The sequence below is a fragment of the Tachysurus fulvidraco genome, chromosome 22 (assembly GCF_022655615.1).
Source record: "Tachysurus fulvidraco isolate hzauxx_2018 chromosome 22, HZAU_PFXX_2.0, whole genome shotgun sequence".
NCBI lineage: Eukaryota > Metazoa > Chordata > Actinopteri > Siluriformes > Bagridae > Tachysurus > Tachysurus fulvidraco.
The window spans coordinates 2342902-2358588 of NC_062539.1; the positions used below are offsets into that span (position 1 = coordinate 2342902).

At 39.8% G+C, this 15687-nt stretch overlaps 2 protein-coding genes across 2 annotated transcripts in view; both read right to left on the reverse strand.

The window, feature by feature from the left end:
- Positions 1-785: 785 nt before the first annotated feature.
- On the reverse strand, positions 786-8660 carry mb21d2 (Mab-21 domain containing 2). Its single transcript, XM_027158193.2, has 2 exons — positions 8089-8660; positions 786-2489 (listed from the first exon to the last, which is right to left on the reverse strand). Exons 1-2 carry the CDS (start codon positions 8381-8383, stop codon positions 1219-1221), a joined length of 1566 nt encoding a protein of 521 aa, XP_027013994.1. The 5' UTR covers positions 8384-8660; the 3' UTR covers positions 786-1218.
- Positions 8661-11048: 2388 nt separating this feature from the next.
- Positions 11049-15687, reverse strand: part of crfb16 (cytokine receptor family member B16) — an 8918-nt gene continuing 4279 nt past the window's right edge. Inside the window, exons 2-7 of the mRNA XM_027158195.2 lie at positions 15529-15652; positions 13370-13554; positions 12205-12329; positions 11961-12102; positions 11483-11634; positions 11049-11190 (exon numbers count right to left, since the gene is read on the reverse strand). Coding sequence (XP_027013996.1) covers positions 11065-11190; positions 11483-11634; positions 11961-12102; positions 12205-12329; positions 13370-13554; positions 15529-15652 — 854 coding nt within the window. The 3' untranslated portion in view covers positions 11049-11064. The remainder of the gene's footprint in view (positions 11191-11482; positions 11635-11960; positions 12103-12204; positions 12330-13369; positions 13555-15528; positions 15653-15687) is intronic.

Below are 15687 nucleotides of genomic sequence, written 5' to 3' on the forward strand. Positions count from 1 at the left end.
ATTTTGTTATTTTCTTACTTTACACATTACACATAAGATTCCATACCTGTATATCTTGAGTGACAGGTGTCTTGTCCAGTGATCGGTAAGTTTCCATTCAAAAACGATACCTACCGTTTCCGGGTTGTCTGACTTGTCATTGTGTTTTCAGATCTGTTCGTTCGTTTTGCGCTTCTCGGCCACCGTAGGTCACTATTAAAATCTGCTAGCCTATAGCGTAGCATAGCAAATGAAGCCTGATAGCCTCTTTACTCTCTGCCTTTTCGTTATTAACGACCTCTACCGCTATGAGCCGCCGCTGTCTGTAACGTGCAGGTTTCGGTCACTTTAGTGCAAAACTAAAAAGACATTTTGTTCACAACATCAAAAACATTCAAATACAATCTTTTTTTTTCTTCTTTACAAGTGAAACAATTCTGGAGAAACTTAGAACTTCTCACGGAAATCTCAAAAGATCGTTGAAACCTCCTCTGTTTAGGATGGATGATACGTTTCTTTACGATATGCATGTTCGGATGCGATTCCGACGGTTAGTCGGAGTTGTCGGCGGCAATTTTAAACAGTTAAATGATTTGAAAAATGAACTCCCTCACATTTTTGATAGCAGCGGTGCTTTGGAATCTTACACAGCGGACGAGTTGCATTCTTCTGACTGGAAACATACAGCTTGTATAAAAGCCTCTTGCTGTAATTGTACTTTTCATTAATTGCACTTAAAGTTGGATTTTGAGTGTTCTCCATTTGCCAGATATATAAAAAAAATGGCCCTTTTTTTATACACATCATTGTTTTGAAACTTTTTTGTAAAGTGTAAAGAACGATCATCATAGAAAGCTTTTGAAGGACTAACTAGGAAAGACAGGATTTTGATTCGTTATTCGTCGTCTCTAGACTTCTTCGGTATTCATTATGGTGGGTGTTGTTTACAGTATTTCCAGCTGCTGCAGCAAAATTCTTGCCTGAACATGGCAAAAAAAAAACATTTTACATCATTTACAAAGCATTAGGCTGTGCACAGCAGTTTTAAATGTCCATGTACACATCAGGAAAAAAATTATTACGAGTTCTCTACTCCCAGAAGGCTTTAGATGTAGGTTTGACCCCGCTTTCAGTCTGCATTTCCACCGGAGAACGTTCTCCAACACCACACTGCACGTCGGATCTCTGCGTAATGGATAGGTTTCCTTCAGAAGACTGCATGGAAGGGTTCCCTGGGTTTTAGAAGAACTTATCGTCGATGCGGAAGTGTGGTCGTGAGACATCATCTGGGTTGATAAACACTGAAATGGACTTCCCTGGGTTCTCTGTGACCAGTTGCTGGAGTTTTTTAGCTAGCCGGTCATCGGGTTGTTGTTGATCAGAAGAGGAAGCGTCGGTTTGTGGTGAAGGCAGGCCAGAGGAACTTCCACGCCTCTGCATTTCTTGGGTCAAGCGGTTGGCACTCTTTGCTTGATCGATGGTAGCGCGAAGGTGTTCGGCCGGGTCAGAGCGAACCAGTGCCAGTTTGCGTGCGTGAAACATGACCGTCTCGTCGCACAGGTGCTCAAACATGTTGCACTGTGGGATGAAATAATTGGGGCAGCACTTGTTGACAAGGCAGTGCTGCAGGTCATCGATGAGACCCAGCAAAAAATGAGCAGCAAAGTCTTCTTGTGCCAAGTAGTTTGCTGGCAAGCGGTCACAGGCCCATAGCATTATGCTGCGCAAGTGGTAGGGCCCAACAGCCATGGGTTGGGCAAACATCTTGACAATAATGGCTTTACAGGCTTGGTATGCTTGCATGAGACCTGGTGAGATGCACTTCTTTAGCTGAACCTCGCTGCGGGCGAAGGATAGCCGCCATTCGTTTTCCCTTCGACCGGAAACCGAACAAGCGGGAAGCAAGTAGAAACCACTTATGACCTCCTCTTCTGTGATCTTCCCATCCCAGAAGTGGTTCTCCATTAGCCAGCTTTGAGCAACCGCAGGCCAACCTTTGAATGATACCACGGGTACAATGTCATACAGCATACGGCTGCTGCCAACTCCGAGGATCATTGAGAGAAGCGTGCTGTGACGCTCCACCCGTTCCACCCTTGGCATTCCTCGCTGCGGCTTTCGCTGCACCTCGGCCAGCACCAGCGCCACTGCTTCCTGGAACCAGTCAGCCACCAGTGTGGGTGAAAAGAAGTAGTTTGTGGTGCCGTTTATGTGGTCCGCCATCATGCAGCAGTCCCTCCAGCGTGTGATGGTGCCTTCGTCAAATAACCGCAGGCTGAGCCAGGAATGACCCAGTGCTGAGTGGCGCATGTCCAGGGTGACGGGCTGGTTGCGGTCATGCAGCTTCAGCGCAGGCACCAGCAACGTGAAGGCCATGTCAAAGTCTGAGCCACGGTTATACACTCCCAGTTTGTCCAGATCCATGTCCACTACACCATCACGGACTCCACCCGACAACAGCAGGTACTCGTTAGCAACCGGCAACTTCTGGTCGAGCTTCTGCACCATACCTGAGAGTGTTGGGATGGAGAATGAAAAAAAAGAGAAAGGGAAAGATGGGAAATCAAACGTTAACAAAGTTGTAATGAACATGAAAGCCTGCATATATTTCTACATACATCAACCACTTAGGGGCAAGTCCGACCAACACGCTTCAAAAAGTAAAGCAATCGCTATCTCTAGCATCTGTTTCCAGAGGATCAATACAAGGACCTGAAAGAGAACACCAGTGCTGGGAAAAGGCAGTCAATCAATACAGAAAGAACCTAAAGTCCTCTACAGTTGTCTGCAGAGAAAAGGGTGTGAACACTAGCATCCGCAGCTCAAGAATATAGTAGAGACTTACAAATAAATACACCTTATAAACTACTTTTACAAATATGGACCAATGTATTCGAGTGTTTAAAATAATTACACAGCGATTGTTGAGCTTTTAAACCACTTGAGACAAAGACCTTGTATATCATGAACAGTGATACAATCCATGAATAGACTTTGTATTCTATTACTAGAGACCTTTTCCATTTCTGATCTCCGTCCTCCAACTTTCCTTCAGCTCGGGTAATAAGGCCATACTTAAAAATATTCTTGTTTGCCATAACCCGACCGACCCTGTCAATTTAGGACAGACTCACATGGGGTTTTTTTTTTGCTTTAAGTCCGACCGACTTGCCGGTTGTAAATTTGCGTTAAGACCGACCGATTTTTTATTTTTTTTTATATACTTTTCAAACAACTAATACAAAAGCAATAAGATAATAATGATAATTATATTTTAGTAAGTATTGGTAATATATAAATTGCCTAGGCCTACATACAAACGAAGGCTACGTTCTTTCTTTTAAATAAAAACCCATGACGTCATCTATGTTTACACTATTGGTTACCGGATGTCACACTATGGCCTGTGCGTTCGCTTCGTCTCATTCTCTCTCATTCACTGTCAGAGTCGACGGTTCAAAGTCATACGGGTTCGGGCACCATGATACATCTAAAAAATGCATTAAAACAGCTCGACACCGCTTTAACTTGGCAGGAAGTTCTGGAAAAACTGTGCCCAGCATCAAAATAAGGTTTGCAATGATGCGCCCGAAGGCACGGGTTGAAGACTCAGTCAGTGACGTCACGATATGCTAATTTGTTCAAAGTCATATCTACGTAATCACATCACCAAAATTGTACTTTTTTTTTTAACTGTTACTGCACATCAAAGTATTTTTAAGGATGGCCTAAACAGTGTATTTCAAGTCTAGCACCAATGTGTATTATGCACAAGAAGAAGACTAAGTTTTTTTTTTACTTTGCTTTTATTCCATACTTTTCCACGCGTGTGTTGTAGTCTTTCAAAAGTGCGTCATCAGCTGTCTGCTTTATTTGAACGGAAAAGCACAGGTACGCGCAGCGTGCACGCGCAGTCAGAGCTGGAGGCGTTTATCTATAACGTTAATAGGCAGAAAGACGCAAAGACGGCAACCAAAAGCAGTGAAATTTCACTATTCTTATTACCAGAGTTGTCATATAATATATAATATAGAACTCTTCTTGTTTTAAATTCTCACTGAGGGCTAAACCCCCTAAAGATGAAACCCTAGAACCGCCCCTGGGGTCAACCCAAAAAACACGAAGTGCTTAATTTAATTAACATTAATTTTGTCATTTATAAAACATCACAATAATTTTGAGTTGTTTTCATGGACAGAGCTGGATTCTCCCTACAGTTTGGGATATGGCCTTGGTGATACACTTGGTATACATTATATTTCCCAACGTATTCGGTCACCTGACCTTTCAGATATATAGCAGATATGTGGTTGTTTTCTGATCTCATTCCTACTGAACACCTTTGGGATGAATGTGAACGCTGACTCCACCCTACATCACCTACATCAGTGCCTGCCTTTCGTAACACTCTTGTGGCTGATGAACACAAATATCCATCAGCACACTCCAAAATTATTTATACATACACACACACACACACACACACACACACACACACACACACACACACATATATATATATATAACATGACATCCAGTTACCAGCATGACACTAAACAGGTAGTAGCAACGGTGACTTTTTACTTAAGTACATGTCAGAGCCCATACTTCTTTACTTTAACTTGAGTAAAAGAGTGTAGTCACTACTTCTACTTTTACTGGAGTCTTAAAAAATGAGTATCTGTACTTCTACTTGAGTAAAGGATGTGTGTACTTTTGCCACATCTGGCTCACAATAGTTTCCTCTCACATTCTCACCGACTGTTGCTAATTGCTATCCTTGCTATTTCTTGCAAAAGTGATTAGACTACAAGATTAATCTCCAAGACACTCGGAGAGTGAGAAAAATCACCTTGCTAAACCTCTCACATTACAAAAGCAGCCACCACACAGTCATTCTTCATCAAGCTGATGAGGGTTGTCTGAAATCCTGGAGACAAATAAATAAATAAATAAATAAATAAATAAAATCTGCGACGAGGAAATTGTATTGTCTGTATTCAGCATGAGAGATTATCGTGCCTTGACCTCAGAACGGCGTCAACGACCGAGCAGATCCGCAAGTGGCCGGAGTAAAACCGGCGGACGAGCGGAAGCAGCTACGACTTCCTTTCTGAGACGGTACAGATCCATGCCAAGTGCTCTGTAATCTCGTTGATCCTTATTACAATTGCAATTTTACAGGAGAATAAAAAGAGAAAGCATTTGTATTGGGTGTTAAAGTGAGACTGACTGACACGCTCTGAAACTGAAGATCGTATAAGACGATAAATGACTACGACGTCCTAAAGGGACCGTCTGGCCTTTCTCAGCGCATTCAGTTAGTTATAGAAGAATGTGAAAGAAAATGCCTTTCCAAAAGGAGAAAAGTCCCTGGATCATTCACAGTATTCGACCCCCTGTTGATCCTCTTTCAAAGTCTCTCTCACTTGTGTTTTAAAAACACCCAGTGTCACTTTTGTTCTCGAGTCTTTGATTTAAATGAGCCGCCAGCCAATCGGAGTGCCGGCTGTCTGAATTGAGCCGTGTTGAATGGTTGAGATTTAGAGTGTGGGAACAGTGTCCATCTGTGTGTGTGTGTGTGTGTGTGTGTGTGTATGAGAGAATGGGAAAGAAGGAGCTGTAGATCACTCGCGCATCAGAGGACATGAGGTTCCCACAGATGGCTCCATGCTGTCACACTCCCTCCTGTCTGGGCTGGAGACCAAAAAAACATAGCAACATAGGCCTACTGAGTTTCCACTGAAAATAGCCACAGCAGTAAAGGTGTCAGTATTCAGTCGCATATATCTGGAATGTCCAGAATTAGCGCTGAGTTTTATTGAAATAAAGATGATACTTTGCATGAGACTCTCAGTAAACAATATCCTGTTTTTCTGAGGTCATTTTAGTAAAAGATCTATCAGCAAAGTGATTCTTTTATTTCTGAAAATCGCACAAACCCAACTGTATCGTTAAAGCTACTGACCGGACACGGCGTAGCACGTGCTTCGAGATTAATATGGCTGATGAACTTATGGCACAGATGATGCAGACGAACGATCTTCCTGAATCTAACATACAAATCGTCGCTGTCGACGAAACCATTATTTTTCCGGGAATAAAAAAACGCTGTCTCTTATCTGCAATGCGCAGGGTTTAGTCGCAGTGGATTGTCTTACGCTAAATTCCTGTCCTCGAATGAGTACCAGAACTAGCGGGGGTCAAGATTTTTGACCCCAGTGTTTTGAAGACATTTACCTCAGAAGACCTGTTGATTCGTTGCGACTCTTAATCTTGAGGATATGCCGCAAAGCTCTCCCGCGGAGTGAAGAAGAGGTGGACAGAAGTGTCCAATAGAGTTAAGAGATTTGCGTTCAAGCAATTTTCAAGACTTTAGATTGGTTAATAACTTGTAAAAATAATAGACTCACGTGGGGACTGACCGATAGCATCGATATGTGAAAAAAAATATGAAATTGAAAAAATTTGGACGTACGAGGTTTCCGCCCGACAGCGACGAAATATCGACACGGTGGAGTTTTCTTACAGGCGACTTTTACGCAAACGTATATGCGGATGGAGTCTCCGGTGTCAGCGGTCAAAGTCAGTAAGTTTTCTCTTTGTGGTTTGATGGTCACCTGACAAGTGCTTAAGCGTGAGACAAAAGGAGAGACTAGTGCACTAGTGATGTTCCATAACACAACATAACCATACACAGTGTCTAAAAACCTCGGTTATTCCTTACATAAAGCCTGTTCTTAGCAGTATTACTTTGGAGTATTCAAATTTTACTTACTTGAGTGTTCTTGAAATATTTCTGTCTCATCCATTCGATAACTGCATGTTATACGTCGACAGAATGAGATCCTGTGCATTATATCTGTTTTATACTTTCTATTTAAATCCATCATTGTTAAAACTCGATCCGCTCTGACGTCGTTCAATTCGTCAGTTAAAAACAGCAGGTTTTAACTCGTTACGGCTGAAGTACGTTTATAAAGTAGCAACTTTACGACTTGACGTTTAACTGAATCGATTTAATTAGTTTTTATCATTTTATTTAAGTATAAACTATCACCTGGTACTGGGTTAATGTTCAGACATCAGTATCTGACACTCGGATCCATGATGTCAGGATGCGACTGCATGTAAATGTGAATAAAGTAATCTAATAAGAATAAGGTTCTCTCCGTTCTGCAACAGGTACTGTACAGTAGGCTGTTCACAGGGTAAACATATCACATCTTTACAACCACCTCCATAACTGTAGCTCTACCCAGTATACGTTCCTCTCGTACACGGTTCTGTGTTTTATAGCCAAACACCGTTTCCCCTGCGACGCTGCATTACAACTCACCTTCATCCTTTTCAAGACTAATAAACCATCCTCTCCAATCAATCTGAAACAGCTGTCACGGGCCGCATCCCGACCCGCACGCCATCCTACGAAATAGTATCCGCTTTAGACGCGGTAATAATTTGACATGATGTTGAGTGTTGCAGTATGCGACTTGAGATGCAGTCTTAGTCATGCTGTTCTTGGAGCGACAGTAAATCACAGCCACACGTCTCACACCAACCCAGAGGTCCTGCTGTCACCGGGATTCAAACAAACAGGTTTTTTTTTTTTAAACTAAGAAATCTGGTTCCAGTTATTTAAGACGAACAAATGTATCAATAATAATAGCAGAAATATTTTCAGTCAATGCCCCTTTGAGGGTTTTTTTTAGGAGTTTTTAGACAGAAGGTAAAAGAGAGAATTCAACATGTGGACATAATCATTTTAATCCCCTGCAACATGATGGGGATTATGAGAAAGTGGAATTCTGCCTCCAGGAAAGGGGCCGAATTCGTTACAAATGATAAGAAAATAGGTTCAAGACCAGAAATAAGACTTTTTTTGGGTTGAAGATAAGGACAGTGTGATACGGACTGTGATGAAACATTGTAGTGTTTATGCAAATGTTAATAAAAACCTTCCCATTTTCCCGGCGCACGCATGCAAACGATATTGTTGATTTCCACACCGGAAATCCTCTCGATCTTAATGAGAATCGTTTAGTCCTCTGTGTATTTGTTATGATTATTATACTGATTTGATTTGATGAGTGTTAAATCCTTCCTCACCGAGCATGGAGAAGATGAAGTCCTTGGCCGTGTGGATCTCCAGTGCGCGCTGGTCGTCGTATTCGCGCTGATCGTGTTTGCTGAATTCCTGGATGAATCGGTTCAGTTCGTCCATCCTGCTTCCGGACCTGAAATCGAGCTCCGGTGCGCAGACGAGCCGGTTGTTGATGGTGTTGTTGGCTGCAGCAGTCGGGCTGCTGCTGCTGCTCGCTGATCCGCTCCGGCCGCTCAGCACAGGCGCCGCCATCTTCACCATAGAAACAGCAGGCCACCGCTCCGGTGCCTTCCTCTTCATTCACCGCGCGCGATCCGCGCCCTGCCCAAACCGGAGCACACTGCGCATGCCCAACAGCCCGCCTGCTGACATCACAGGGAATAACGTTTCATTACAGCAGCAGTCGTTTTACCCACGTAGCTTAACGTTTTCGGGGAAAATAATCGTCACGTTCATCAACCTCAAACTCCAAATCCTCAACCTAAAGGTTTTGGAAGGTTTTGGAGGTTCCCAAGTGCGCACTCATTAGGAACGGTGTGTAATAAGAGTCATCTTGTTGACGCTGTTGCTATAGAAACAAAAATGCGTGTAAATGTTCTGATATAAAAGTGCCAGAGCTTTTAACAGGAAATAAATCAACAACTTCTGGCCAATCAGAATCCAGAATCCAGCTGCATGGTGGCACTAATAGAAAGTGTTCAACTTAAAATGTGTTTTGTTGTAGAAAGTTGGTTTGATTTGAAACTTTATTTTATTTTATTATAAATTCTTTTTCCCTGAAAGATCTGTGGAAGTAACGAATGGAAGAGAAACTTTCAGATCCAAGGCTGTAAAGGTAACAGTTATAGGAGCACATTAATAATACTGTTGTTTGTTCTCGAGCCTCTGAGAAACCACTCGTTGCCTTGGATACAGCAGGGGCCTTTTTTAAGGATGGAGGGTGTTTGACCGTGCGGCTCGTCTTGGAGGAGTCGCATGTCATTACTCTTCCTCCTGCACATATTGCATTACCTGCCTCTGAACCTAAACCTCCACCCCGAGAGGAAGCGCATTGATTTTTCCACACTGTAGTAACCTCATCATGTCAGCCAGTTCCTTACTCCATTAGATTATCATTGCTCTGTCTCATCTAATGGCTTAATACACACCTTTTTCCTTCTCTCCATCTCACACATTCTTCCTCACTTCCTTCTTCTACAGTAGATTGGTTTATGTCATGTGATGTGTTGGGCTGAAGGATGTCGGTGAAGACATCAGAGAGGTTTTAGCATGAAATGAGAGATGCCAATCAACCTACCATGCATGTCTTTGGACCGGGGGAGGAAACCGGAGTACCCGGAGGAAACCCCCGAAGGCACAGGGAGAACATGCAAACTCCACACACACAAGGCGGAGGTGGGAGTCGAACCCCCAACCCTGGAGGTGTGAGGCGAACGTGCTAACCACTAAGCCACCGTGTGTGCACCGGTATAAAATTAGCTATATGAAAATAGCATATTTTTATTAAATCATTGGCTTGAAGTTGGTTGTTGATTTATTCCTGAGGAACATCGTTATTGTTGGTTTAATATGATGTTAATGCTCAAAACTTCATTTTTATACTTTGTCGTGTGTGTATATACATGTATATTGTGTATTTTATACATTAAGCACAAGGACACTTCAGACGAAGCAATGCAAGACGATCAGTATGTATAAGCAGCACAAACACACACCCCAAAAATGTTAATATCAGGTTCAAGTGGTCATTTATTTCTCAGATGTTCGGTAAGACATAATTGACACGGACCAATATAAGAGTTTATTAGATATAAACTTTCTTTTTTTATACACATGTTTATAGTTCATACACAAAGACTCGCTTTGTTCTGCTCTTTTTTACAAATGGTTTTAGCAGAAAATCGAGTTGAGGTACACGCATGAAGTGAGAAGTCGATACCCAAATGTTACCTGTAGACTTTCGGCACCACACAAACAGCTGCCTTTAATACGTAAATTTTTCATTTAAGTTCGATTCTGTCCCTAAAGTTGATTTTTCATGTGAGCAAAAAGGAATATTTGGACAATGATGCTTTAAAAAAAAAATTTAAAAAAAAGATACTATGAATTAAGGAATCATTCTTCTAAAAAATATTTGGTTTTAAATATTAATATTATTATTAACATCACTTTCTAAATTGAAGTCATTGACTCCCAAGATGCCAATCTGGTCAATCAGACATTGTTGGTCTCAAATAGACATATTGCTTGGCTTCAATCAGACATGTTTGGTGTTGATTAGACATGTTAGGTAACAATAAAATGAGACCGACTTCAATCAGACATGTTTGGTGTTGATTAGACATGTTAGGTAACAATAAAATGAGACCGACTTCAATCAGACGTGTTTGGTGTTGATCGGATGTGTCTGTTGCCGTCAAAAGATGTGTTTGGTGTTAATTAGACATTTTTTTTGGCGTCAGTCAGAAATGGTTGGCATCAGTATGGCATGTTGTTAGCCGTCAAACAGAAGTGTGCCGTCAATCAGACACGTTTGGCGTTATTGTCAGCAGAGCAGAATCCAAGGGCCGTGCTATCACCCGTCTTGTTCATACAAGACCTCACCACAATTGGCTAGTGTCAGTGTGACTGACAGAGAGGAGAGAAAGAGGATGTTCCTCCCACCAAGAGAACATGGACAATGTTTGCTTCCTTCTCTCTTGGGCCTGACTGGCTGCGGCATCCCATGATTCACTCTCACAATCTCCACGTCTATGAGATCCTTCAAAAAAGTCTATTCTGTGCATTTTTTCCCTCACACCACATGTGGTTCTTCAGTTCCTCTGTGATGTCTCATAAATAGACATGATATCAGACCGTTTTTTCTTTGCATCACTGTACATCCTTCATCCTTCAAAGCATCATAATGAATGCTATTGAAATCATGCTTCATAAATATTTACGTGCTGATGGGGTGTCACCCTCGTGGACTCGTTACTTCATCACACGTCGTCATTCGTCTCTGACGTTCTCTCCGGTTCCTGCGATGGGTCTAGCAGAAAGACGGTGTGTGTGGATTCGTGCAGGGCCTTGTTGAGTAATATCGGGGTGCTTTTCGACCAGTCGAGCTGTGAAGTGAAACAATAAATAATTGTTCAGGAAGGTTTATTAAGAAATGACCGGCTTGCTCGACTCTTGTGTTTAACATGTCGAAATGTTTTTAAGCGAAGCTAACAGCTTGTTAATGCTGCTGAAAACAGCGTTGTTCTGCATCTTCACGTGCAACGGCTACACAGGTGAGTATGATGTAACACACGCATGCGCATCAGTCACCTTTCAGGTATAAACTCACGATTTACAGATATTAGAATCTTTTGTGCATAATTATTAACCTTCTTTAATAAACACAGATATACTCACCAGAGCTTTAGGCATCGCCTCTTTCTTATACACAGACTTCCGGATCCAGAGGCTACAGCGTGGTGTAATTAACCCCAGAATCAAAGCCAGCATTAGGCTTAACGTCACAGCGATGCCAGCGGTGAGTGGTATGAGCAACGAAGGCTCTGGTTCTGTGGGAAATATTATTATTATTATTATTATTATTATTATTATTATTATTATTATTATTAGAACAACACGTTTCCTTCTTTTATAACATCACTGCCAAGTACCATAAATAACAGGTTTCTAATAAATGGCCTGCTGCTAATACGTGATCGTTACTATGGTAACACCTCGTCCATAGCGACTTGTACTGTATAGTGGATGACGTGTAAGTACTGTACGATACTACACTGCTGTTGAATTCTTGATTTTGGGGTCAAAGAAAGCACTGAAGGTTATTTTTCTTTAACAGCAGCTCTGAAATCTCTGATAAAGATGACATAAAACTCACCATTGACACGGACGCATCTCTCCGTGCTGCTTCGCTTGTTGCTGAGGTCCAGTACAGCCTCGGCTCTCAGACAGTACGTTCCTGCTCCTCCCTGACCGACATGGTGATGGAACCTGTTGCCTGTTATCTCTGTAACGGAGGCCTGGAAATCAGACGCATGAGCAGCAGTTTGTGAGAATAACCAAGTATTTTTTAGTTTAGTATTATTCAGATAGTAAGATGTATCCAGCTGAGGATTACTTACATTCTCCTCATCTCCTTCCTTCCAAATTTTAAGGTTTATGTTGATGTGATTTTGTCGTTCGCCAAAGTAAACTTCAATTAGGTCGTCTTTTGTATTCACATCCATTTGTGGAGCCAGCAGCACAGCTGAGAGGAAAGTCAGTAATATGAGTAAGAAAACATCTTTCAATTTTGCTTTAACTTTCTTGATTAAAGCAAAATAAAACGTCAAGGCAGCTTTTATATTAATGGTGTTATAACCTTATATAACCCTTTATCCAGTTACAATTACATTTAAATTCCTCCAATGGTGGATAACTTACTGCTCCTTACAAAATACAAAATACAAAGCACTGACACCGGAGACTCCTTCGGAAAATGTTAAACAAACTTAGCTTTTAATATCCTCATAAGGGGTGTCATTGTGAATGGGCTATTACCATAGCAACGATACCATCTGACCAAACAAGGATTGAGAATTCAACTGTTCTGTGGTATAATAATAATGCTAATGATAATGATAATGATAATTATCATTATCATTATCATTATTATTGTTGTTGTCGTCATTTGTTTTTGTTATTTCTTAAATTAATTTTATATTAATGTTGTTTTAATCATAAAAAAATCATATCAAAATTGTATTATTATTATTATTATTATTATTATTATTATTACTATTAATAATAATAATAGTTATTATTATTAATAGTAATAATAATAGTTATAATTATTATTATTATTATCATCATTATCATTATTATTATTGTTGTTGTTGTCGTCGTTTGTTTTTGTTATATTTTAAATTAATGTTATATTAATGTTGTTTTAATTTTAATCATAAAAAATCATATAAACATTTTATTAATAATAATAATAATTATTATTATTATTATTATTAATTTTGTTGTTGTTGTTGTTATTGTTGTTGTTGTTGTTGTCATAATTTGTTTTTGTTATTTTTTTAAATTAACTTTATATTAATGTTGTTTTAATTTTAATAATAAAAAATCATATCAAATTTTTAATGATAACAATAATGACTATTTTTATTATTATTAATGTTATTATTATTGTTGTTGTTGCTGTTGTTATTAGTTTTTTAATAAATTTTATATTAATGTTGTTTTTAAATAATTTAAATTATTAATTAATTCTGCCTTATCTAAGGTAGGGTGATGCCTCACTGTCTCTGCGGTTGAAGGACTCCGGGAGCTGAGTCCACAATGTCGAGTCGTCACACCAAGCTAGCACGCTGATGTTGTAATCAGAGTCTGAGCTCAAGGCGACGGTCAGGTCACACTCAGTCTGGACGATGTTGGCACACGAGGGTTCGTCCTGCCACCTGCCATTCTGCATGTATTCAAACTCACTGCACAAGAAAACAAAGCCAAGAAGTCTAATAATGCTGTGACGCACGTCATTATTATAATACACAAATAATCCGTGTCATTTTTCTTGGGAAAAACAAAAGAAGTAATTAAAAAGTTCACTCGATAAGACACTCATGCATCAGACATTTTTTGATACGAGTTTGTTTTTCTTTACATTCCGCTATAGAGAACACTAAGGTGGTGTCAGTGATGTGCTGCACGAATGCAATGCACCAATTAATAACTCGATATACACAATAAACAATGGGCTTCTTTTTCCTCCCAGGCAAATTCCTGAAAAATTGCTCAATCTGGTTTCGCAAGAGTGTCGTTTTAATTCACAAAAACTTAAACAGAAACTAAAACAAATCATTCGGTCAAAGGGAAGATCGGTAATGCGAGTTGTAGCGACTTAATGATCAAATTTTATGTTTTCTTTTGGCCTAATCACGGCTTCATCGTTTATTAAGCGTATTCGTTTTTAATCCGTCGGTTTAATTATTCATAGAACGCTTGATAGATTGTTGTATAAATGAGTGAAGAGTTTGAAATTTGATCGAATATTGTCCTCGATTTAGGACTCGACCTGTTTTACGTTACTCAAAATATATCAATAATAGATTCGTTCATGCTTCACTTTAAATATAATTATTTCTTTATTGTTTTACCTATATTATTGATCATGCCTTATTTATTTTATCGGATGAGCAAAGATCTAATCCATAGGGTGGAGAGATCTGATAAGATTAGTTGAAATTACAGTAGTTAAAAATATTAGTGTTATTAAGCTCCACCTGTGGATGATTTGCAGCCCTGCCGGTTTCTGTCCGACGTAATTGCTGTGTTTTTCATACCATCGTGGGTGACAATTTACTCACGTATTAACCCTCGAATTCTATTAGCGTCTTAGCATAAATTAAGTCAAAGGTGATCTGACATCTACAGAGCTGGTAGAGTTAAAGGTTTATATAAACCTTTGTAAATATTAGCAGATTTTTCAGAAATCCTGTGGACTTACCGGCTACATGAGAAACATATAACATATTTTGCGAAAGATATTTTACTAAATAGCAATAATACTACTTTACTTTGTTTATGTATTCATGGCAACTTGCTCCACAAATAATGTATAAAGCGTTTAAATGTGAGGGTTAGGGTTAGGGTTAGGGTTAGGGTTAGGGTTTAAAACTGAACATCCCAAATAGTTTAATTTACTCGTTTCGAACTGATGTTAAATAAACTTCTCCTTACAGAACTTTTGCATCAATCGCCACGTCAATGGTTACTATAGAAACGTTATCGTATTAGAACAAGTCCTTCAGAAAATGTTAAACAAACTTATTTTAATACTGTATCCTCATAAGGGGTGTGAATGGGCTATTACCATAGCAACGATACCTTCTGACCAAACAAGTATTGAGAATTCAACTGTTCCGTGGTATAATAATAATAATAATAATAATAATAATAATAATAATAATAATAATAATAATAATAATAGGTTAGGGTTTAAAACTGAACATCCTGAAACGTTTAATTCACTCGTTTCTAACTGATGTTAAATAAACTTCTCCTTACAGAACTTTTGCTTCGATCGCCACGTCAATGGTTACTATAGAAACGTTATCGTATTAGAAAATGTTAAACAAACTTATTTTAATATCCTCATATGGGGTGTCATTGTGAATGGGCTATTATGATTGTGTTAATTATAAACTGTAAATGAGGTTAATGATCTTCTCTTCTCTTCTGACCGATCGGGATCCAGAAACGTCACCGTGGTATAAAATGTACTTTGGAAATAATCCAATCCTAAATTAATATAAATTGAATAATTATTTTCTCCGTATAAATCCTAGCTGATGTCTTTTAACCCGTTGGACGTTATTTCTGGTCCTCGTTAGCTGAGCCCGTGATGCTCCTACAGAGCCTCTGGTGAACTTTCAGCTGGGTTCTGTGGTGTGTTTTCTCACCCCTGATACCGTACGGTGTAGTTGAGAGAGAAGCAGGATTCCTTCAGAGGGCTCCATTTCAGGATGTGCCTCATGTTCTCCGACTGTATCGAAACATTCAGTGATGCGGGCAGCAGTGCAGCATCTGAAGAGGGCAAAGGTTCAGATCGTTAGCTCTGT